This window comes from Malus sylvestris, chromosome 7, assembly GCF_916048215.2.
Source record: "Malus sylvestris chromosome 7, drMalSylv7.2, whole genome shotgun sequence".
Classification (NCBI taxonomy): Eukaryota; Viridiplantae; Streptophyta; class Magnoliopsida; order Rosales; family Rosaceae; genus Malus; species Malus sylvestris.
The window spans coordinates 27,587,630-27,611,970 of NC_062266.1; the positions used below are offsets into that span (position 1 = coordinate 27,587,630).

General features: G+C 37.7%; 2 protein-coding genes and 2 pseudogenes across 2 annotated transcripts; 2 read left to right on the plus strand and 2 right to left on the minus strand.

Moving 5' to 3' along the window:
* Positions 1-143: 143 nt before the first annotated feature.
* Positions 144-3,330, plus strand: LOC126627693 (uncharacterized; annotated as a pseudogene).
* LOC126627692 (AP3-complex subunit beta-A-like) lies at positions 3,264-8,493 on the minus strand (annotated as a pseudogene).
* A 3,420-nt stretch (positions 8,494-11,913) lies between these two features.
* On the plus strand, positions 11,914-17,500 carry LOC126629402 (protein INVOLVED IN DE NOVO 2-like). Its single transcript, XM_050299436.1, has 8 exons — positions 11,914-12,117; positions 13,559-14,505; positions 14,799-14,980; positions 15,316-15,405; positions 15,504-15,791; positions 16,074-16,283; positions 16,850-17,091; positions 17,193-17,500. Exons 2-7 carry the CDS (start codon positions 13,587-13,589, stop codon positions 17,087-17,089), a joined length of 1,929 nt encoding a protein of 642 aa, XP_050155393.1. The 5' UTR covers positions 11,914-12,117; positions 13,559-13,586; the 3' UTR covers positions 17,090-17,091; positions 17,193-17,500.
* A 2,497-nt stretch (positions 17,501-19,997) lies between these two features.
* LOC126627637 (expansin-A4-like) lies at positions 19,998-21,796 on the minus strand. Its single transcript, XM_050297150.1, has 3 exons — positions 21,564-21,796; positions 21,072-21,390; positions 19,998-20,565 (listed from the first exon to the last, which is right to left on the minus strand). The coding sequence occupies exons 1-3, from the start codon at positions 21,718-21,720 to the stop codon at positions 20,256-20,258; spliced, it is 786 nt and encodes a 261-aa protein (XP_050153107.1). The 5' UTR covers positions 21,721-21,796; the 3' UTR covers positions 19,998-20,255.
* Between the last annotated feature and the right edge of the window lie 2,545 nt (positions 21,797-24,341).

Sequence of the window (24,341 nt, forward strand, 5' to 3'; positions counted from 1 at the left end):
GGATTGCCATGCACTTCCCTAACAACAACAATAATGATAAATAATTCCAACTGTATACAATCACTGATTCACAATCTGCAAACATTATTCCACCCCTGTCAATTGGCTTTCGGTCAAGAAATATTTGCCTTGATATTTGCCTCCATTCAGTTAAAATAAGTCACGATTTAAATACATTAGGAAAACAGTACACAATATATATTTGTGATAAGTTCGATACCTAATTATGTCAGCAGAAAAAAAATTCTTACACGACCACATTCTCATTTCTCATGGATTTCAATTTCCCAATTTTCCCTCCTCCTTCCCTCTCAATCTTCTCAAATCTCAACCTCCCGCTCTTGTTTTGTTACCAACCATTAATGGCACCCACGACGTCACCTCACTCTCTCTTTTTAAGCACCTCTCCGTGTCTCAGTAACTGTATAACTTCCCATATTCCTGCAGCGTGCAGCCCTCAAATTTTTACTTCCAAACTGTTAGTGGTAGTGATCTTTGCTTCTGGAAATAATGAAATTAGAAGACTTTCTAATGCAACGAAACGAGGAGAAGCAGAGAAGACTTGATCTTGAGGAAGAGGTGATGATGGTTATATAAGTTTTTAGCCCTTTTCCGACGTAGAATTTTGTGTAACATGTTAGGAATTTGTCACATAAGCTTGAAACAGACAAATTCTTGTGTGTTTATGCAGGTTAAGAAATTGCAGGCAAAGTTGGAAGGAGAACAAACACTAGGCAGGTTTCTGCGTTGTGCACTTCATGATCCCGTTCAGTCACATCCACGTCTTTTTTCCTTGCTTCCAGCTCAGGTATTCTTCTGTTGTCAAACTGTGAATCTGCCGGTTCGGTCACGTTGATTCTTGCATGAACATGCCGGTCTAAATTCAGTCTGACAATGGCAGGTTGAGATATCAACACATTTTTCATGGCAGGTTCAGGAGCTGTTTTCGGAGCTTGCAATGGTAGAGGAAGAGATAGGTCAACTTGACAGAAAAGTCGAAGAGCTGAAACTGAGGTTGTACAAAGAAAGGGAACAAACAAGAGAATGGAAAGTGCATATGTGGCAATTAGGGCAACAGAAGCAGTTGTTGTGTAGAGTGGGAAACCAGTCAGTGCTAAACGAAGAGAGATGCAGATCGCAGAACTATGAAGCTTTGAGAAATTTGAGAAAAGAAAGAAGGTTGAGGGATAGAAGAGCATCTGTGGGTTCTGCAGCAGATATCCCAAGGTGGAATTTCACCAAGTCCGATGGTAAACTGCTTGTTTAACAGAAAAGGCATCAGTGATATTAGTAATCGAACCACTTAACTTACGTTGTATTTTATTTTGTAAGATTTCCGATGTGAGACTATATGTTATTCAACAATTCTGATCGCGATTGGATTGTACCAATAGTCCGATTTTACTAGAGACCGACCCCATCAAAATCATGTATGCAAGACGTCTATTCTTTCTTAAAGGATGGACGCTTCATGAAAATCTCACTTATTATCATATTTATTCAACTTTAATTTGATCTCATTTACTGATAGAGTTGATCGTCAAGTGTATAGAATCGCCCTTCGACCGATCCGAGACTAGAATCCTGAAGTTTTAGATCTTAATGTCGATTGAATCATCGCAACACCTTGAAAGGCTAAAACAATCAACCCGTGTCAATAAATAGGATCTAAACTTAAGATTACTAAGTAGAAATGAGCGTTTCTCAACGTGTCCGTTTGTTTGAACAGGAGAAGCTGCTGAATTGTCAAGGAGGGTAAGTGGAAGAAGCAAAAACCAGGGTCATGGAGAAAATGATCCGAAACCAAATGAACTCTCAGAAGAACTTCTCAAGTGCCTTACATGCATATTTCTTGAACTGAAACAAACATCACTAGACAAAGAGGGATCATTTGTTGTCCCAAAGCTTGCTCTCTCCTGCATGAACTCGAAAGGGCTCATTCCGAAGACCTCAACATCCACAATTTCTTCAACTACAACACCTCATCCAATGCCGACCCTTATTGCATATTGCCTGACTTAGACGGCGCTGTCAGGGATGTTGGCCCGTATAAGAACTTAATCCAAATCACGAGGAGCTCGTTTGATGTCAGCCGCTTGTCTGAGTATTTGAATGGAATCGAAAAGTTGAGGTATTTACTTACTTGACCTACAAGCATTGTCAAAACTGGACAGCATTGTTTTGATGACATTTTTGTTGTGAATTCAGGAATTTGATGCATCAGCTGTGTGATGTGGACTTGACTTTCTTGACCTACAAGCAAAAGTTGGCTTTCTGGATCAGCATTTACAATGCCTGCATCATGCATGTACTGTAAGAGATCTTAAGCAACGTTCAGGCATTTCTGGAACATGGGCTGCCTGCCTTCCACACAGGAGAAACTGCTGGCATTTATGAACAAGGTACACCAATTCTGGTATTCGTAGAAAAAAACGTAAACCAGTCAATTGGGAGTGCAGATGGCTAAAAGATGAGTTTAAATTTATAGTTTTCAGATAATACTGAGACTAAATGATCCCGTTTTCGTCTAGGCTGCTCTGAATGTCGGAGGCATAGTGCTGAATGCTCTGGCTATAGAGCATTTCATTCTCCGCCATCCATCTGAATCGAAACATGTACGTGAAACAGATATCAAAACTTGAGCTCTAACTGCACCCTCTCTTTTTTTCATATGTTTTTTTTCCTGATCAATTTACATCCCACTGGGTAGGGGACTGCCTATGGGAAGGAGATGCTACTAAGACATGCCTATGGTCTTGGATACCCCGAACCTTACGTCACATTTGCCCTTTGCCGCGGCAGTTGGTCCTCACCGGCAGTAAGTAGTGCCTAGCTCTCCCCTACTTTATTTCACAACATTTTTCTCCCTGAATTTGATGAAATTAAGCTCTGATGTGCGTGCAGTTAAGGGTTTATACCTCCGATGACATAGTCAATGAGTTAGAGAGAGCGAAACTGGAGTACTTGGAAGCTTCAGTGGAAGTCACAAGCAAGAAAGTAAATTGTGGTGCCCGAGCTTCTTCAATGGCACATGCTCGATTTTGCAGACAGTATGGAATCATTGCTGGAATGGATTTACAGCCAACTGCAGCGGTCTGGTTAGCTGAAAAGATCGTTAATCGAGTGCTTGAACGGAGAAACAAAGTCTTCTATCAGCAAAATGGTGGAAGTCCAACCTTATGAATCTGAGTTCCGGTACTTGTTGCCATTGTGAGCCAAAATAACAACTGCAGGAGGGCATAGCGTAGCATGAATGTCATCGATAAATCGCATAACTTCTGTGTGTTATTCAGATGGATTTGAATTACACCAACTTTTATGTCCTATAAATTACAAATAGTAGACTGAATATCCAGAAAAACACTTTCCGAGCGAAAGAAAACGAACTCGAGACAAATCTGAGAATGAGTATAATTACAGTGCTTTTGCCCGCTGTACAGACAATACGTTAAACATCCGGATAGCCGGAATAGTTGGCAGTACACGGCGGGTTTTCTATTAACTCCAAAACTTGATTACTGGTTTCCGATGTCCTTACTAGCTACCTATGAGCATGAGAGGGTTCGACTGAGAAATTTACGATCCTGTTCAGAAGATTCAACCCAAATACAGTTTCTTCACAGTTCACTTTAACTGATATTTCCAATGGTTCTGTACATCTACCTTTGACAGTAACGGTTATCAAGCAGGGGACAGAGGTGCTCAAAATCTTGCTGCTGAATCGTAAGCACAAACCTGTTGCGTCATCAAGCTTCGCTGCAACTGGCAAATCGACGGATACAAGATGAAGATTTGCATTGCTAAGCATCTTCAATGCAAGACTTTGACAGATTACGAGAAATTTGTCTTCTACCAATGAGTTGTCCTTGTCCAACTCCTTGATGTGATCAGTGAAGGTGCACCTGTTGAAGAAAACACAACACTCAATATAGAATACACAGCAAAAGACCAAACGCGAAGGGTTGTTTTGGAAACTATGATTAATAAGTTAGAAATTTGTATATACGACATTAGAAAAACAAGCCAGTTTACCTTCTTACGCATTCAAACATTCCACGCAGTTGAGACTCCTTATTTGTAAAGGCTTCAACATCCAAAGGAAGAGCTTTTACAAAGTATCCAATGTCAGGCCGCAATTTAATAGGATGCTTCTTGCCGTTACAATATAAGGTCAGTTTTAGAGGCAAGAGGTGGTGATGGAAGCGGACCTGGATGCTTCTTGTCATTGTCTGACCAGGTTCCAGAGAAGTGATTTCTTCTATAGAAACCAGATTTGGCTCATTATTTTGAGGTATCGTAGAGCTGGGATATCAAGATAATCGTAACAAAAGGTATATGATAACTGACATAACCAACATCCATCCAAGAATAAAATAAAATAAAATAAATTCAGAAGAAAACTGGAATTTTAGATTAGCATCATATCAGACAAGTTAAATTACCTTTCATCTGAAAACGAAGCTTGGTCTACAGAATCCTTGCCTTTGCCAGCCTCCTCGTCAACCAAAGTTACATCAGACATGGTCTCCTTTGAACAGTTCTTGAAGGAAACTTCTATACATATAAATAGAGGAGAGATACTTGATATCTCAGATGAAAACGAATAGTCAACCTTTAAGCCGTTTCCATTCACAGGGTCTAAGAGTGGATAGCTTTTACGTCTAACTTGACCTCCGATGTCCCTGATGGAGATTCTTGCTGAAGATGTACAGACTTGACTTTGTTCTGAAGTATTTGGGTTTGAAAAACCAGGTTGGTCATCTAACCATGATTCTAAAGCTCTATTTGACAACACCTCCCCAAAATCAGAAGCAGACTGAGAAGCTCCATTTGTCCTTTCATCTCAAAACTGAATCAACTGATGAGAATTACCATCCTCTTCACTTGCAGAACCATCTTCTTCACTGCCGTCACTGCCACTTGAATCCACATTAGAACGTTGCGAACTATAACTAGAAGCAACTTCCTCATCCAAAGATTCAGAAGCTGAGTCCTCATCGTCTGTAACATATTCTGTAACATATTGGTCACCATTAGTGACTGCCTCTCCAAATTCATTGAGTTTGGGGCCATCACTGCGCAAACTACAAGGCTTCGGGAGAGGTTCGTACCCAGGAGCAGCATGAAGTACTATCTGCGATAAAGAGCCAGGAAGGTAAAACCGTTGATCAATGGGCTCATGGGACACTGGTTTCCTTTGTTTTCCAAACAAGATTTCTGCCAGGAGACGTGAACTATCTTTATCTTGGGGCGGACGGTTGTTTTCCTCCTCCAAGCCTTGAGAATCTAGATAAGTTGAAAGAAGTTTCTTTAAGAAATTAGCTCGGTCACGAATGTCATAGTTTAAATCGCATTTGGCCAACTCCAACACGTAGATTAAAACCATTTTGATTGTCAACAGGTCATTCCCTTTTGTCCCTGATAAAACCTACAGAACAGATCACCTCAACATTTAGAAACAAACATAATGATATTTACCACATTTACTTAGAGAAGACCACTATGCAGTAGTACCTTAACAGCGGTATTACAAATCTGAAGCTTTGTTTCCACTTCTTCGGAAGCAAAGCACCTTGCAAGATACTTGAGCACTGTAGCTAACATCCTTGGGATGAGATCACCTAAAGAGTTATACTCCCCCACCATCCAAACAACCATAGCACGCACTTCAGGCACCTTTATTGAAGTTAAACTTCGAGCCAATTGGATAATAACCTTGAAAAGGCATAAAAGTTTGTTAATAAATGCCCCAAAAAACCCAAAAAAAAAAGAGAGAAGAAAGACAAGGTAACAAAGAATCGCATACTACACTAGTAAATCACGTATATAGCCCTGACTACACATCTAATGGCAGCAACTTGGCAAAAATTTTGAAAATACCTTTTCATGACTGGGTGGATCTTGCTGAATGATTGACTTTATGGACATTATTGCTTGAATCAGTATATCTGCTTCAGCATCCACAGACCCAAACTCACCTGTTGTAAGTTCTGCAAAATTAGATAATAATTCAGAAATCAAAAAGCAAAGTTTTTTCAACTTCTACACACAACAGATAGATAGTCACAGACGCTGTCTGGTCAAAGCCAATAGAAACTCCAAGCATGAATTTGACATTTCTGGAAGTCGTTGCGCACATATTCCAATTCTAGCAACAGTATCAGCAGCAAATCTCCTGTCTGGGTCTCTAATATAATCCTAGCAACAAACAAAAACAATAAGCAAAGCTTACATGCCTTTCATTTTATAAATTTTAACAATCATAAAAGCTTGCAATTCTCAAATAAAGTTGATGATGCATAGCGAAGTCCGAAAGCCAACTAGGCAACTAATAAATCAAACATAATGACTGAAAAACTTAAAATACACCATCCACACACATGCACTTAAAGTATGAAAAATCTAGTACATATGAGTCTCTGTCATAAGAGGAAAGGCAAAATATAATTTCTTCAGGAAAAAAAAATACCTGAAATTCTTTGAGTATAAATGAAATTGATGAATCTGTAGCAATGTAAGCCAGTATATCCAGTTTCAAAGCTTTAATTTGATATGAATCCAAAGAGCATATAAAGAAATCTTCAAAGTATGGAGAGAAGAGTGAAGGAATTGCTTTGGCCAACACTTGAATGTTACATAAAACCTGCACTGATCAATCAATAAAACAATCTTCACCGTCTTACCAACTGTTAGGTAAGAAAAGAAAATTCAAACAGGACAAAAGAAAGTTTATGAAATCTTAACAATATATGAATTCACACGGTCACATGCATGCATCAATAAAATTAAAAAGTAGTACTTCAATACCACATACAAACCAATTAAACTGTAAGAAAATGTTAACTACCACATATTTTGAGGCATTAGATGATCTTAGGACGAACAAGAGTGGCTTAACGATTCTTTTCAAATCCTCCACCGGCGCCACAATCCAATGTACGCCAGCAGCGGCTAGTACAACTGCACTGTTATTACTCCACAACAATGGCGATGTACATTGCAGCAGGATCTTCACATCATCATTATTTTTTCCAGATGTAAAACGAGCACAACTAAATTCAGAGGAATCTTTATTCATGAAACTTAATCGCGATAAATATTCAGCTGGTCCTTCAATATAACAACGGGATACAGCATTTGTTAATTCAGACTCATAAAGATCATTCATGTCACCGTTGTCATCCAACGCAGAGTTGTTATCCAAGCAATACTTTTCAGATCGAGAATTCTCAGTTCCATGCAAAGAAAACATAATGGAATCCTTTACAAGCCCATGCCTTGCAACTACATAGCGCAAAAGGATTCCAATTAAGACTATTTTACCCCATTCTTCCACATCGGGAAGAACCTCGCATAACCTTTTATAGTTCCTTCCAATCAGTGACAAATTATTCGGACAAACAGAAGAGAAAGCAGCAGCAGCAGCTCCAACAACACAAGGGGAAGAGTCATTCAACAATATTCCAATAATCTGCATAGAGAAGACCATTATATAAGAGATAGCCAGTAGATAATGTAATAGAATCAAATGAACATCAACATCTTAATGATAAGAACTCCAAATAAAAAACCGAAATCAAACCTCTTCAATCCCCGCAGTATTCTCCTCAAGGTGCAAATCGTGCAGCTTACGAAGCGCATTGGCCGCGCATTTTCTAACATACACAGAGGGATCTCTAGCACATTTTCCTGCTGCAACAAGAACCAAAGGTGCAATAACGTGTAGCCGAATCCCTGCCATTGTTCTCAGTGCCCACGCCCTCACTAACGGATTCGGATCCCCTAAATCCTTCTGGAAATAATTAATCGACAGCAATGCTTCGTTTGGACGCCTGAATGCATGTAAACATCGATGATTTCGAAAACAACAGCAAAAAGATAGCTCAAATTTTGAGTAAAGATTCAAATGAAATCAAAGAGTATTGAATTCAGCTTACTTTTGAGCATAATGCAACAAATACAAGTAAACGAGCTTCTTCACTTCCAACGACTGCGACGCTACATTCTTCACAACCTGCAATTCCAATTCAACCGGAACGAAATTCAAATTACAAAATTGATTGCTCCGATTTTTCAAATTTTTATCAATTTTCGGATTCGTATTCGAGAGTGATGGAGTTGGAGAGCGACCTGAGGGAAGAAATTGGAGACTTCGAAGCCCTGGGCGATGAGAGCGAGCAATCGTTTGAGAGCCTCGCACTTCTCAGAGTCGAACCTGCTGTCGAGGAGAGGAGCGATACTGACGTCGTCGGGATCGTCGTAGAGGTGCGCGTCGGTGCCGATCCGGAACACCATTGTCGACGCCTTGCTTAGAGAACTCCGCCGTTGCTCCGAATTGATTGAACATCTTCCTCCACGGTTTTCTGGTGCTCCTGAAAGCTCAGTCGTCTCTGTGAGCGTGTCTGAGTAACGAGATCGAGAGAGAGGTGGGGCTGCGAAGGCGACCTGGCAAACGGGTCGGATCCGGCGCGTTAAATTTTATTAGCGGGTTGATGTGCGCCTAACCGATCAGGTGAAACAGTAAATATTGAATTTTTTAGTCAACTTTATAACTGGTTCTTGACTTGCACTTTAGTTTGATCCCGTTCAACTAAAAATTCATTAATTGAGATCGAATTTAATAAAATGTGTAGTATTAGTCTTTTTCGTTAACTAAAAGTTTTACTAATAGACTAATGTTGCATATTTTGTTAAATTCACCGTTCTTAATTAACGAATTTTAATTGAGGGATGAAACCTAAACTAAAGCGTAAATTCAAGGACTAATTCTATATTATATTTTTAGTAGAGTGATACAGTTATTAGGTTAAATACTCAGTTGTTAGGAGGAGTTTGTGACAATCAAACCCACATCATGATTGTTTTTCGCAACTGCGATTAAACGCTAGTTACAGTAAATATTAAGTGTTACTATGTCATTCATATGTTATATTTCTCACTCACTCTATATTTCAAATATGGAGTAAATTGTAGCAATAATCCCTCAACTTTAATCCAATTGGAGCAATGGTCTCTCAACTAAAAATCTATTACCATTGGTTCCTCATTTTGATAGAATTCTGACAAAGTTGACGAAAATGACTATAGTAACATGTTTTGATGAGTTTAGGTACCAATGTTGATAGATTTTTAGTTGAAAGATCATTGCTCCAATTTGATTAAAGTGGATGGACTATTACTACAATTTACTCTTCCAATATGAGAAGCGATAACCTACAAGCAACATTTGCACTCCACCCACCCACAATGTAAGTGTTTCAACACACGAAAATTTAAGTATGTAAAGGTCACAAACTCTTGAGTCAATGTAAAAAAACCAAACATTGACTACTAGATGTTACATTCACAAGTGCATGGTTTAATAAACTAATTAAGGAGATAAAAAAATGTTTTGCATGTGAAACGCAACTAAAGATGTCAAACGCGTGAGTCAATCACAAGTTACTTGCACCTGGCTTACAAAGTTGGAAAACGGCAAACCTAGAATGCACATAACGTATCTTTTTTACTATAGCACTTGCTCTCTCTCCTATGCCGTGAAAAAATAAATAACTTGAACTCTTTTTTACAGCAACGATCACATTTGGTCGGAAACTAAAATTACACACATCATAATTATATACAAACAATGAGTAAATCAACTTTGAATCCAATATATTATACATACATCTTCGTCATTAGAACAAAACTACTTACTTCAATCGGACATGAAAATGGGATGCGAAAGAGGATATGCATCCCCTATTAGAAATGCTCTAATTAGGTGCTCACTTAATCCTTCCCACACCATTTCCATTGCTATTACGTATGGATGACAACATAGCGGATTGGGCTCAGACGTTCCACCCTACACCTAAACTCGTGTACCCAAATCCAAAGTCATAGAATTCCCGTCACTTAGTACTACGGTCTAATGGTATTCTTCTTCACTTGTAAGAGAGGTCTTAAGTTTACTTCTCATCAAAGGCGATTTTGAACCACATTATTGCTAACACATTGTGAACCTTAGCACACTTCCTCACCCCTTAGTGTAGATAATATCATGTGTTAAAAAAAAATCGTAGAATCCCCAAACGAGTTTTCCTACTTGTTGGATAATATATTTTCCATATAGTAACTGGTTTTTCCATTACAAATTTACAATAGTTATATATTATATATCTATTTATATAATTAAATAGAGGATTTTGCATAAAAACAAAATAAAATAGACTATTGATGTTAATACAACTGATATAATGCATATACTGAATAATATTAAATATCATCTTTATCATAAAAATATTTATACTATTAATAATTAATAAGCATCATATAATTAATAAAAATAAAAATATGATTATTGATAATTCGCTTCCCCATATAATAATTTTTTATTAGAAGATGAAAACGGTTTAGTTTCATGTATGGGTTCGGGATGAATACCTCAATAACTATAATCAAACTTGAAATCGAAAAATTGACACAACAATTATTCGTAACCGTGAAACATCCAAAATTTAATCTTTGAAACCAAGCTATTCAGAACGGTTACCTATGTAAATTAGGTTTGATGGATTAAATAATTTTATTAAATTATTTCTAAAATTTTATCAAAATAAATTATTTCTAAACTTGTGTAAAACAACAATGATGAAATGCCGTAGAGAGAAATGCTAAGGCCTAAAGTGGGACTCTCAGGGGGCGTTTGTTGCACCGGACTGTCTCGGACTGGACTAGCTGCAGGGACTAAGCTGGACTGGCTTAGACTAGACTAAGCTGGACTAACTTAGTGAAGCGTTTGGTGCTGTGTCGGATTAAAAAGCAGGACTCATATATTATATTATTAAATTTTATATTTACAATATTTTATCATTAATTTAATTTATATATATTAATATTTTATTATTAAATAATCATTTTCCTTTCTAGAAACATTATTTTGGTCAAAGTTTTAATCATCTTCTTCTCTCATGTTTTCGTCCGCACACTGCATCCTTTTCCATCCAAATCCCTCTCTCTCTTCCCTCTGCCTTTTTTCCGTCCAAATCCCTCTCTCTCTCTCTCTTCCCTCTGCCTCTATTCCGTCCAAATCCCTCTCTTTCTTCCCTCTGCCTCTTTTCCTCTCTTCCTCTTCACTGCAAATCTCTCTCTGCCTCTTCTATTCCTCTCACAAAATCCCCTGCAAATCTTAAAATCAAACCAAAGAGCAAGAACGAAAATGAAAATTTAGGAGTTGGCGGCGGGATGCATGCATGAGTGGCTTGAAGGTGGGAGATGGGGTTGAATCTGCTTTCGATTTCTGAGTTTTCTGGGTTTTTGGCTTTTTTGGGTTTTCTGGGTCTCTGACTTGGAGATCTTATGGACAGATGAGAGGGAGGTGGGGAGAAAGACAGTGGGAGGGCAAGTTCTCAGGTGTGGGGTGAGGCAAAGTGAGGGGAAGCAGGGAAACGGGACTAGCAATCCCCTCATTTTCGGGGGCTCTCGCTAAGCCCAGCTAACGAAGGATTTAGTCGGCACGAGTCCGACTTAATCCCACTAAACTCAATCCCGGCTTGCACCAAACATGGGTTATTAGTCCTAGCTAGTCCAGTCCTAGCTAAGGAGGTCAAACAAACGAGGCCTCATTGTGTTAAAAAAATAAAACAGAACAAAAGAAAAAAAGATGGGACTCAAACATTATACAAAAGTTTTATAAAAAAATCTCTATCACATTTCTGATACCATAGATTAAAGAGAAATCCACCTGAGCTGGGTAATTAAACATGTCAGGAAAATTAACAGATCGGATAAGACATGTCCCCACGGGACCCGTCAAAATTTACCCCAAATCCATAAATTTTAACTCGGAAATCCATAAATTTTCGCCAACTTTTATAACTTTTACCAACTCATCTCATCACTCCCGATTCAGTCAAAGGGTCGTTGACGTCTCCAACTTCATACATTTGTCGCCTTCCCGATGTTCTCACTTGTCACGCACACCACAGTGCTCCAATTACCAATGTCCTCTTTCGCTTTTAAGTTTTATGGCCTCTTCTGAGCACTGAGCTGCTGCGAATCTCTCAGGGTCCTGCCCCCAATTCTTCTTCCCCCGCAAACCCTAATTTTGGAGCTCAGGAGCTCCGATTTCCGCAGGTCAATCTCTCTCTCCCTCTCTACAATTTAGCTGATCGCTGTTGGGTTTGCTTGTTCCGCTACATTCACGTGCTTGTTTGGTTGAAATGTTGAATGTACAGCATGCATTGTTAATTTTGGGTTTCTGGGTTGTTTGGGTTCGAGTTTTGCAGCTTCAGTCTCCGTTTTGTTCTGTGTTTTCACTGATCTGCTGCATCTTCTTGTATAATTTGTGTGTGTGTGTTTGGTTGCAAGAATAACAATTAGGACACTATTTATGTACTGTTTTCTTTCAATTTTTGACGATTTTTCTTTTCGAGTTTTTATGGTTTTTTGGGCTTGTGTGAATTTTGTGTACAATGCGGTTTCATATAGCAAGATGTTTCTTCTAAGGCAAAAATGGATGATTATTTTGGAAATTGTGTTATGAGATCTAAAATATCGATGATATCGGCAATATCGGTAAAAAAAAAACATGGAAATTTCGATGGAAATATTGGGATATTATCGATATCGATAAAAATTGAATAAAAATCATGGAAATTGTAACAAAAACTTGGAAATTTTTATTGAAACTTTGTAGGATGTTTATTTAGTTAATTATCTATTAGTTTATCACAAAAAATTGGAAGGAAATGCATTGCATGATGGATTTAACTAATTTAAGTTGATTATATAGCGAGCTGACAAACATTGTGAGTATAGAAAATATGTAGTAATTAATGAAAGAAGTTTAAACACACCATAATCATTTATATATAATGAATTAGTACAATATTTTATACTTTATACATTGGATGGTAAGATACATGAGTGACTTAGTACCACATAGAGTTCCTATCAAGGTCTAAAATATCGATGATATCGGAAATATCGGTAGTCCAAAAACACGGAAATTTCGATGGAAATATCGGGATAATATCGATATTTTAGACCTTGGTTATGAGTGATTTTACTGTAGAGAAATGAGGAATGATGCGGAGACCAAACCCGAATTCTATATATAGAGCTTTCACTGCTGTACAAGGGCTAAACTTGTGAAACCCTAAGCCTTAATTTGTGTGATTTCTTCATGTATCCTGAATGTTGGTTATGCATGTCCTTCTTTTTATGGGTTCGATCTTTCAGCTTGTGACCTGTAACTTGTAAGTTGCTTTTAATTTTGAAACCCCTTGATTCTCTGCTTCAGGGAACAACAAATTTACCCATATGCCTTTCTTTTCCATGAACTGTTTTGGGGACATTTATGTTGGGGTTTTGGTGCAAATATTGTTAAGTTCGAAAGAAATTAGATTAACAGTATCCTGAACTCTCCAAACTGAACAGCGGCAACTAAACACTTGCTTTTTCACTTTAACCGCGGCTGCACATGTTCATCTTGCCAGAAAATGAACTATTCAAAATCATCAAATTCACATAATAATGACTAGTGGCATTGATATTTCGTATTTTCTGTTTTCAGGGTTTAGTGCTTTTTAAGTACTGTTCAAATGGGAAGCGTGGCGGATCATAGCTCTGAAGATGATACGGACATGAGCGAAACAGAACTGGATGAGGAGGTAGAAGAATATTATGAAGAGCTGAAGAATGGAAAACACAGTGTGAGAAGCTCAGATGGGAGATACACTTGCCCTTTCTGCCCGAGTAAGAAAAAGCGGGATTTTGTTCTCAAGGAACTTCTCCAACATGCTTCTGGGGTGGGAAAGAGTACTTCAGATAAGAGAAGCACAGAAGAAAAGGCCAAACACTTAGCTGTGGTGAAATATTTGGAAAAAGATCTAGCAGCTGAAGGTGGTCCATCTAAAACTGTGGCTGAAGAACCGCCAATTGATTGTGACCAGGATGAAAAGTTAGTGTGGCCTTGGACAGGGGTTGTGGTTAATATTCCAACCAGACGGGCCAATGATGGGCGATTCGTCGGAGAAAGTGGATCGAAACTGAGAGATGAGCTAAAAAGGAGGGGATTCAATCCCTTAAGGGTGCACCCTTTATGGAATTATCGGGGTCACTCGGGAAGTGCCATTGTAGAGTTTAGGAAAGATTGGCCTGGTTATGTTAATGCCATGTCATTTGAGAAGGCTTATGATGTAGACCATCATGGAAAAAAGGATTGGGAGGCTAATAGTGACCAAAAATCTGGACTTTATGCCTGGGTTGCTCGTTCAGATGACTATAAGGCTTCCAATATTGTCGGAGAACACCTCCGCAAGATTGGAGACCTTAAATCAATTTCTGAAATTACGGAGGAAGAAGCCAGGAAGCAGGATAGACTAGTAACTAATCTTAACAACATCATTGAGGTCAAGTACAAAGACTTGGAAGAGATGGAGCTGAAATGTAGTGAAACTACAAATTCCATTAAGAGCGTAATCACAGAGAAAGAAAAGATCATTCAGACTTATAATGAAGGTAAGATTTAGTTTAATTTATTAAAAAAACGGAAGAGTGCTACTTATCAAATGAAAGAATGAGTTTGCATTTTATTTATTTTTTTGCTTGCTTTTCTGATTCCTCAATAGAGTTGAATCCCGAGTATCTATTACATTTGTTATATTCTATTTCTGCAGCTGTACAGTGTCCGTATGATTTGGATAAAGTGGCTTGGTTTTCACCATTTTGGGTTTATTATATTTCATTATCATTTTTTACTGGTATGATGCTGTAGCGACCTTAATTCATGCCATACATTTTTGTTGTGATAGAGATTAAAAAGATACAAACAAGTGCTCGGGATCACTTTCAGAGGATTTTTGGCGACCATGAAAAACTGAAGTTGCAACTCGAAACTCAAAAGAAAGATCTAGAGTCCCGCATAGAAGAAATGGAGAAGCGTGCAGTTGCTAACGAAGATGAAAGTAGGAAGCTCGCTGAGGAGATTGAAAAGGTTTACTAATTTGTGCTTCATTGTTTCACATGTTCTCTTAGATTTCATGATTCAATTCTTGTGACCTTATATAAAATTATGAATATTGATGGGATGGAAACTAGTTTGTTGAATGTTACTAAAAATTAGCATGCTATTCAAGTGTCATCAATTCGGATCATGAATAATTTGGGCTTTATGCACTTGTGTTTAATTTTTTTTTATAGTATGTGATGTTTTTGTCTTGGTTACGTTTCGATTGCAACATGAGTTGCATTTATTTGTGGTCAATGTTGTTGAAGCCTTGAAAGATGGTTTCGAACACTTGATAACAGTGATGTTGTTTGTTCTTGTAGAATTCCATTAAAAATAGTTCACTTCACTTGGCTTCTATGGAGCAACTGAAGGCTAATGCAAATTTATTGAAACTGGCCGAAGATCAAAAGGTTTGTTGGCTATTTTTAAGCGCATAAAAAATGATCTAAAAGTTATTTATAGATTTCAGAGAAGATCTTTGATGTATGCGACAACCATTTTGATCCAGAGGCAAAAGGAACAGCTCCACAATAAAATAATTAAACTGCAACAGCAACTGGATACAAAGCAAACTCTTGAATTGGAAATTGAGCAACTAAGAGTGAATTTAAATGTTGTAAGGCGCATGGGAGATGACGGTGATGTTGAAGTGCTGAAAAAGGTGGACAACATGATCAAAGGCTTGAGAGAAAAGGAAGAATCACTAGACGACTTAGAAGCTTTAAATCAAACTTTAATTGTAAAGGAGCGCAAGAGCAATGATGAGCTGCAGGAAGCCCGGAGGGAATTGATTAATGTAAGTTTTTTCTGTTTGATCTTTAATATAAATGTTGCTCAGTTACTATTATTTATACTAAAAAAGACATCTGACATTTCAGATGATCTTACAAGAATTTAGGATATAATTATATGTCCGTACTTGTATGTTTGCAAAAACTGGTTGATATTTGACTGAAAGTGGGATCTTCAGTTTTGTACTATAATGTGGAATATGACCCTTTGTGCATCAGATATTTTTTAAAGTTCTGTTCTTAGTTTCTTATGCTTATGATAAGCTATTAATATTCTTAATCTGCAGGGATTGAAGGAAATATCAAGTAGTGCACATATTGGTGTTAGGAGAATGGGTGAGCTTGACAGTAAACCGTTCCAAAAAGCAATGAAGAGAAAGTATAATGAGGAAGAAGCAGAAGAGAAAGCAACGGAGCTGTGCTCCTTGTGGGAAGAATACCTGAAGGACCCAGAATGGCATCCTTTCAAAGTTACTACGGTTGACGGGAAACATAAGGTACTTCCTAATATCATTATTTCATTGTGTTGGGGTTCTTTTGCTGTTTTTCTTAGCACAAGAAAGCATCTGACGAAAAAAGTATGCAATATGTTGACATAATTAAAAATATTTCTTAGATTGAAGTAGTTTGGCTATCCCTGTGAGTTACTTATAAAACTAGTGGTGCAAAATATGTGATCGTGGTGGCAAAATCCTTTCCCAGTGGCGTAGCTGATGTTCATCAAATACAATCTCCACTCACATGCTTAATTGGTTTGTGTTTTAACGTCATTTATAATTTCTGGTTGGAAATGGACTCTCCGCTGTCTTAACGCATTATGCATTACAATATGAGCATATATCAATTACTTTTGTCGATAAATCTGCCTTGAGAGCAAAGATATTTGCAGCATTATTTCACATACAAAAAAATGTCCGCATAAATTTGGGTCTTATGCTATTCTTGAATCGTCTAATTCTTTTAATCATATTCTAATGGATGTCAGTGCTTTTCCTCGTGAATCATTGGCACTTGCTCGCTGTCCCTTTGCTTCCCTTTCACTAGTTTATGTTTTTATGTTCAGGAAGTTATATCCGTCGAGGATGAAAAATTGAAAGATTTGAAGAAAGAACTGGGTGAGGAAGTGTACAATGCTGTAACATCAGCTTTAACAGAGATCAATGAATACAACCCTAGTGGGAGGTACATAACGTCGGAATTGTGGAACTATAAGGAGGGACGAAGGGCTTCACTAAAAGAAGGTGTTGTATTTATTCTGAATCAGTGGAAAACAAAGAAGCGGCGGATGGAGCTGGAATACTGAAGGTCAGCATTCGATGTTTGTAATAGCTTATCTAACGATTTGACATAAATTTATTAGTCTGAATGATGATTGATTTGCGTAGTTTCCATTTCTGTTTCTGCAGTTCCATCTGGCCAGCCTAATGGATCATCCTCCCAACACAGATTTGCTGAATAAGTGGTTAACCTGAAGGAGGACTCTACCTTTAGATGTATTCGTTTTCGTTGATCGTGAACTTTGCACTTCAAATAAAGCATTAGTAGTGTAAGCTTTCCCAGTCCATATGTGGACAGGACCCAACTTCTTATTCAAACTCTCAGGGAACGGAATCGTTTCATCACTATAAAAATTTATGGCTGAGAGCGAACTGCCGGTATCTGACTCTGGGTGTATCAGTATTTAACAATGTACAATAGTACTGCAAGCTTTTCAGTTCCTTTGTCTTATCAATTGGTACCTGAATCATGAAGCTGGTCCCGACTTGTCTTCGGGTCGAGAAAAACTTGCCTGTAATGGGGTGTATACACCTTGTTTCTCACTCTCCGCAATGTCCTTGCGGATAAGTGTATACACCTTCCAAAACAAGGTTTTCTCCATCTAATTATAATTGAAGCAGTTTTCTTTCTTGGTTAATGATTAGCTAAAAATGGCAATAGGGTACGAGCGAATAAAAATTTATCAGCCAGTCATATTGTAACGCGTGAATTGCTAACCATGTAGTTAGTACAAATGAAAACGGAGAACTTGTTTACTCATCAATTAATCATTTCGAGGTCCCGAGTTCAAATTCACGTTATGCATCTGAGGTCTTGAGTTTGACGCTCAATAATCATTCTCTTTTGTTGTACAATAAAGAGCAAACAGAAGTAAAATAAAAATAATAATTCCGTCAAACTGAACGGGAGAGAGAATGCTGCAAACGACGTCGGCCAACATGGGAAAATTCTTTTACGCAGAACGACGCCGTTTTCCTTTTCCACTCTCCAAAATTAACCCTAGTGCTATATATATTCGTGTTCTGTCTACCCAAAGCCTCAGATCACCATCGCCTACGTCTTCTGTTAAAAATTAGGGCTGTGATTAGAAAGAGAGAGGCTTGAGCGGCCGTTCCTCCAGACATACGCTGGAAAACCTAATTGGTCAAAAGTTTCAAGGAGATCAAAGAGAGAGCAGAACACTCGCCGCCGCTTTTCACCTGAATTGCAGGCTTTTGGCGTCTCTGCCGAAACTGTTGCGCTCCTCGACTCTTTCTACCCGATTGGGTCCGACCCGCAATGACAGGCCATCCAATTCTATACACTTGATATGAGCCCCCCCAGCCCCCTTTTCGGTACAGAGGGATTTTTAATTTTTAATTTTTAATTTTTAATTTTAGGGTTTTTTGTGTGTGTGATTTGAGGGTTTTGGGAATATATGGCACTTGTTGGGTTTTTCAGAGGAAGCGATTTTGATTTGCTTTCTCGCGGAGACCAACGGTGCTTACAGTGAAGGCCCGATTCGCACCGTTTGGGTGGGAGTCGGGCAGCGGCCAGACAACCGTAGCGATGGTATCCACAGATGGCGGGTTCTCTCTGTCCCGTTTTTCTACTAAATTCCATCTCACATTTTCTTATTTTTCAATTAATTTTTCCAAATTTTGTTTTTTTTTCTTTCTATTTCTTTGGTTGAAAATTGAAATATAATTATCTAATTAAGGGTTCTATATTATGTTTCATCATTGGTTGATTTTTGAGTTTTGGATTGGACATGATGATTAAAGACCTGGACTGCTTGAACCTGATGATTAATGACCCTAAATCCTGTTTTATTAAACAAATCATAAACCCTAAACAATAAATCTGAAACAAAGGAGAACAATGCCCCCAAGAGATAGAAGGACTTGCATGAAACGAGGACTTGAAAATAATTATTAAGGATTCGAGGACTTAAACAAATCGTGGATGATATCATGATAAGAGGGAGAAAAACTTGAATGAAACAGCCACATTAGGGTGTGGAAAAGTGAGAAAATTGTGCTGAAATTTTCAGCTGGCTTAAAACCCAAGACAATGAACAATTGATCTGGAATATACCATGAATGGGTAAGATCGTAGGATCACTAGGAAAAGGATCGGTAATGATCATTTTCCCCTCGCCATCATTTTCCTGGGGATCTTAGAGATCCCGTAATCGTAATTGTTAATCGTATATCGTGCGATAAAAAATCATTTCAAATTTTAAAATTTAAAATTAAATATAAATAGTATATAATGAAAACAATAAATGGTCACGATACAATGCTCTTCTCCGTTCATCTAAGTTCCTCTCCAAAACTTGAGAAAGTTGCAATCAACTGAATTAAAAAATTTACCAAGTTATATGACTATAGAACCTAATCCAACCTGATGTCAGTGACGTGGAACCAACTTAAACCTCATTTAGACTTCAACACAACGAATCCAACAATAGTAGAGCATGTAGAAAAGTAGTCACAGTTTTCAGTTTAGTGGTGTGTGAAAGAAATAAACTTGGCTTAGACTGCTTGACCAAGTAGCATGTCCGACAATCAAATATCATCATATCATGCATATTACTGGTAGCATCGATACCTCGATATTGTGTCAATATGCTTGTCAAGATAAATCGATATGAAAGTAAGTGATGATATAATAATATTTTATTAGATTGTAGGACAAGACACGTGATCAGATCGCCTGACCTAAAATCTCCCCGAGCGAAATGTGAAACAAACACGAATCGGTCAAAATGTTTATTCTTATTCCGCCGCGGGTGGCAGACATCCGTTCAAAGTCTATGATTGCCGGTAAAACAACACCCCAAATGCAAAGTTGCAATTTGCAGAGCATCCCACCGAAAAGCACAAAACGCAGAACAAAATCAAAAGCAAAAAGCAAAAACAGAAAACAGAAAAATACTTGATCGTGTCTAATTGTCTATGAAATTAAAGTATATTAATTATAATTATAAATTATAATCATGATCAGATAACCAAAGCAGCGGGCTACACGACCTTTACAGCCACCTCAGCTGCTTACAACTTTCACTTTCCGGCTTTGAGCTTTTTTCACTCCACCACCACCAGTAAAAAAAAAAGTTTGAACTTTAACCCCACCCTCGAAGAGTACTTTTACTTTCTCACTCTCTTTTACCGACACCAGATATATTAAAAAGCGGGAAAATTGAATAGTTAGACCCTGAAGTTCTTGCCGGTGAAGGTTTGGCCGAACTGCCAGTTGGAAGGGACGATGTTCCAGGAGGTGGAGGTGCGTCGGTCACTGCCTGTCACCCTGAAGGAGAGCGACTGTCCAACCAGGACTGAGTTAGACTGCCAGTTCTGACCCCAGTTGCGGCTCAGGCTCATCCACGGAGTGTTCGTCCCTTTAACGTACGCCTTCACTATATCCCCCGCGCCCGCGACGTTGTGGATCAGAACCAAGTTGAAGTACTTGTGACCGTTGATTGTGAACCTGATTCCACCTTGCTTCCGGCATGGCACTCTGCGCAAAAAAGGGCATTTTAGTCTATTCGCTATTTACAAACGACGAGATGTCATTCACTTTACAAAAAAATAAAAAAATAAACAATGCCCCTTAAACTCAAAACCTTCTTTTTTACCAATTTACCCTCTCGATCTTTAATTTAGTCCAAACTCTTATAATTTTCTAAAACGTGTTAATTTGTTCAATAAACTTAAATTGTCAATTTTAACTAATAACGGGTTGTTTTTATCATTCAAATAAGAAAAATAGTCTATTCAACTTTCAATTTGATTATTAGACGTTAAACTTATCACATTAACTTTTAGGTTTCCGTATTTAAATGGACAAAAATAGTCTCAATTTGACAGAAAATTTGAGAAATTTTATAGTGCGAGCCTAATCGTCGTGTTTTAAAACATTAAAAGGCTCAGAACCAAATTAAAAGTCGAGGGCAAAATTGAAGACGCATTGCTAAAGTAATTTCGAACAAAAGAAAAATAGAGAAACAGAGAGAGCGAGCTCACCGGCGGTAAGAAACGGGGACAATGCCGGCGCGGTACTCAGCGATCTTGAGGAACATGGGCATGGCGAGATCGAAGTGGGTGCGAGGCGGGTTGCACCAGCCGCCATCGTCACTGGGCTGGGCGAAGTTTGGCGGGCAAAAGTTTGTGGCCGTGACAAAAATGGAGGGACTGCCAGATTTGCACCACTGTGGCTGATTGGCGCACTTGAGTTCGAAGCAAGCTCCACAGCTCAAGCCGCTGTTAAAGAGAGCCGTGCTCAGCGCAGCCGTGTTCACTCCGTAGCCCTGGCTGTACAGATTTCCGTACCCACAAGCTCCTCCTATATACACACAAAAACAATCAAAGTGAGTGGACTAAATTGAAATATTGTTAAACAAATTAGGAAATTTTGATGTGGGTCTTTGAAATTGGGGGTGTAAATCCAGAAGGAATGAACTTATGGTATGTTATGCTTAGAAAAATGCATGGGGTCATGAAATGTTTTGGGCTTACCCATAGTTCCAGAGGCATCACTGCCACCATAGAAAGTAGCATGAGCATCCTGCCACGCGCCGCCAGTGTAAACACCAGGAATTCTGGCGTCGACTACAATGGTACTCGCCAGTGCCATGAGAGAAACAATGCAGAGCAGAGGAGCCATGGCGGCCATTGCTTTCTAGAGAGAGAGAGAGAGAGAGAAATGGGGGTTTTCGGCTGTGGAGGGTTTGGGTGTGAGGAGAAAGCAGAGGGGGTGAGGTGGTATTTATGAACAAAGTTGAAGCGAAACAATTGTCAAAAAGTGACCAAAATTATCACCTTAATTAATGCGGCTTTGGCGGTAATTTCGTTCAACTCCTTTTTTATTCTCAACTGACGTAAATACCTTTGGGTTGATTCATTTTAGGCTTTTTAGCTTAAATAGTTGACGGTAGACAATCTTATAACTACTTTTATCGATTTTAAATTTTAGATATCTAAGCGAGAAGTTACGCTAATTTCAGATATCATTTTGAATATAAAATAAAAAACAAAAAACAAAAAAAAAAACTTCATTTTAACAAGTTTTATGGTGAGGATTGTACATCGTACATTATGATCTTGGTGCATTTGAGGAGATAGGAGTTTGGCTCGCTTCAATTGCTCTGAGTGGAAAAAGAATATGCTGCTTGAAAGAATAGTAGTAAGAGATTAAACCTTATTGTCTAAATTTGTTCGTCCCATATTAACTTATTATCAGATTGTTATGTTCCGTCAATAAAATTATTTTGATCTTTCTATAAAGAGAAGATAAGAAAAGAAAGATGGGGGGTTTTGTGTAAAAAGGGATGGTGGTATATGTAGGGTCAACAAGGTCGGGGCTCAAGGGAGTCGTGATGATATTGGATGAAACCGGTTTGCTTGGTTTGCAAGTTGTGGCATCAACTGCGCCCTCTCTCTTTGGCTACAAAGCAAGGATTTTCTTTCTTTTTGTTCCCTCCTTTTTGCCTCTTGACTTTCTAGATAGTGGGTGCATTGTGGACTGTATGGTGAATGGGAGGGAAGACTTTGCCTGCCCTACTCAATGGTACGGATGCAATGTTTTTACTTGAAAATTTATTTTATTGCTGCGGAGTTTGATTGATATGTATTGTGGTTTGGATAGGTGTGGTTTTAGTGTTGAATTAAGGGTTTCTTTATGTGTTGATTTGCTCGCAGTTCTCTCCTTATCATTTAAATTTTGAGTTCTTATTCATTACTGTTGCCATGTTTGCTCCTTAAATCAATGTCTCTTGCAATTAGAGTAGAGCAATGCATGTTTATTCGTATTGTATTGATTGAGCATTGTAAATCTTTTATAATTCATATAAAATGATTTCTTTGGAAAATAACATAAGGTTGCCAATAGTGCGAACCTTGCATTTAACGAATATGATATAATATGGAATTCAGTCCAATACTATTAATCAACGGTGAGCATTACTTATCATATTATGAAAAAATATATTAAATCACTCTACGAATATGATATAATTTGGAATTCAGGCCAATACTATTAATCTCACAGCATAACACGTTGGTATACATTTGTATTGTCAAAAGTAATCAAGAGTGAATCTAGGGATTGATGGGGAAAATAGCTTCTCACTTTCCTAAAAGAGGAAATAAGATTCCAATAGGCACAGGCCTTTGACGCAGCTACAATTTATCCACAAATTGTCTTCTTTTTTTTTTTCTTTTTTCAAAGGGTGCGGATTGGGTTTTATCCTTCAACGGGGCCCAATCATTTCCGCATTCGTCGGTGCTCGTATTACGCCGTGCATCCGTCGTACAACTGCGTACACAGCACATGGATACGGTGGACCTACGCATTTGCCTACGTCACTCTGACTTCCAGGTCAAATACTCAGTATTTGCTTTGTGACACCTACTTTAATCCAACATATATATATATATATATATATATATATATATATATATATATATATTTATAGACAATGATTGTTTTCCCTCCCTTTTTTCATACTCTTCCATACACTCTTGTTTGTATGATTACGGTTAAGCCACGTCAATATTTTATATTACTATTCATTTTTTGTCTTATTATTTTTATAAAAAAAATTATAAAATGTTGACGTGATTTAACTATAACCACACAAAACAGGAGGGCATAAAAGAACATGGAAAAAAGGAGCCCAGACAATCCTTGTCCTATATATATATATATATATATATATATATATATATATATATATATATGTGTGTATAATTATTACATGTAACCCAATTATCCATCAAGTGATTTGTTTTATCTAATTATAATAAACTTAACTCAGAAATGAAAGAATATTTCTAACAAAAGCAACCAATAATTGTAGGGATTTTGGACAATATTATTGATAATTAAGTCCATGTATCACCTGATCTTATGGTGGACACTATTATCAAGGACACTTGATGACATGTTTACATCTTGTTTTCCATTTTTTATTTTTATTGATTTATAATAGAAGAGTGATTTTTACACACAACTTTTCACTTTCTGCATGTTCATATTAATTTTTACCCTCGATTCATTTGTGATTTGTTTAATCCAATTATAAAAAGAGAGAGAGAGAGAGATATATATATATATATATATATATATATATATATATATAAGTGAAAAGAGTACAGAAATCATTACCATCGAACTCCCTAAGAAACTCTCTTGTACTATCACCATAAGTTCTATCATATTACACAATATATTCCCAAAAAAAAAAAAAAAAAAAAAAAATCACTTGGTATGAATGTTACTTTGCATGTAGAACA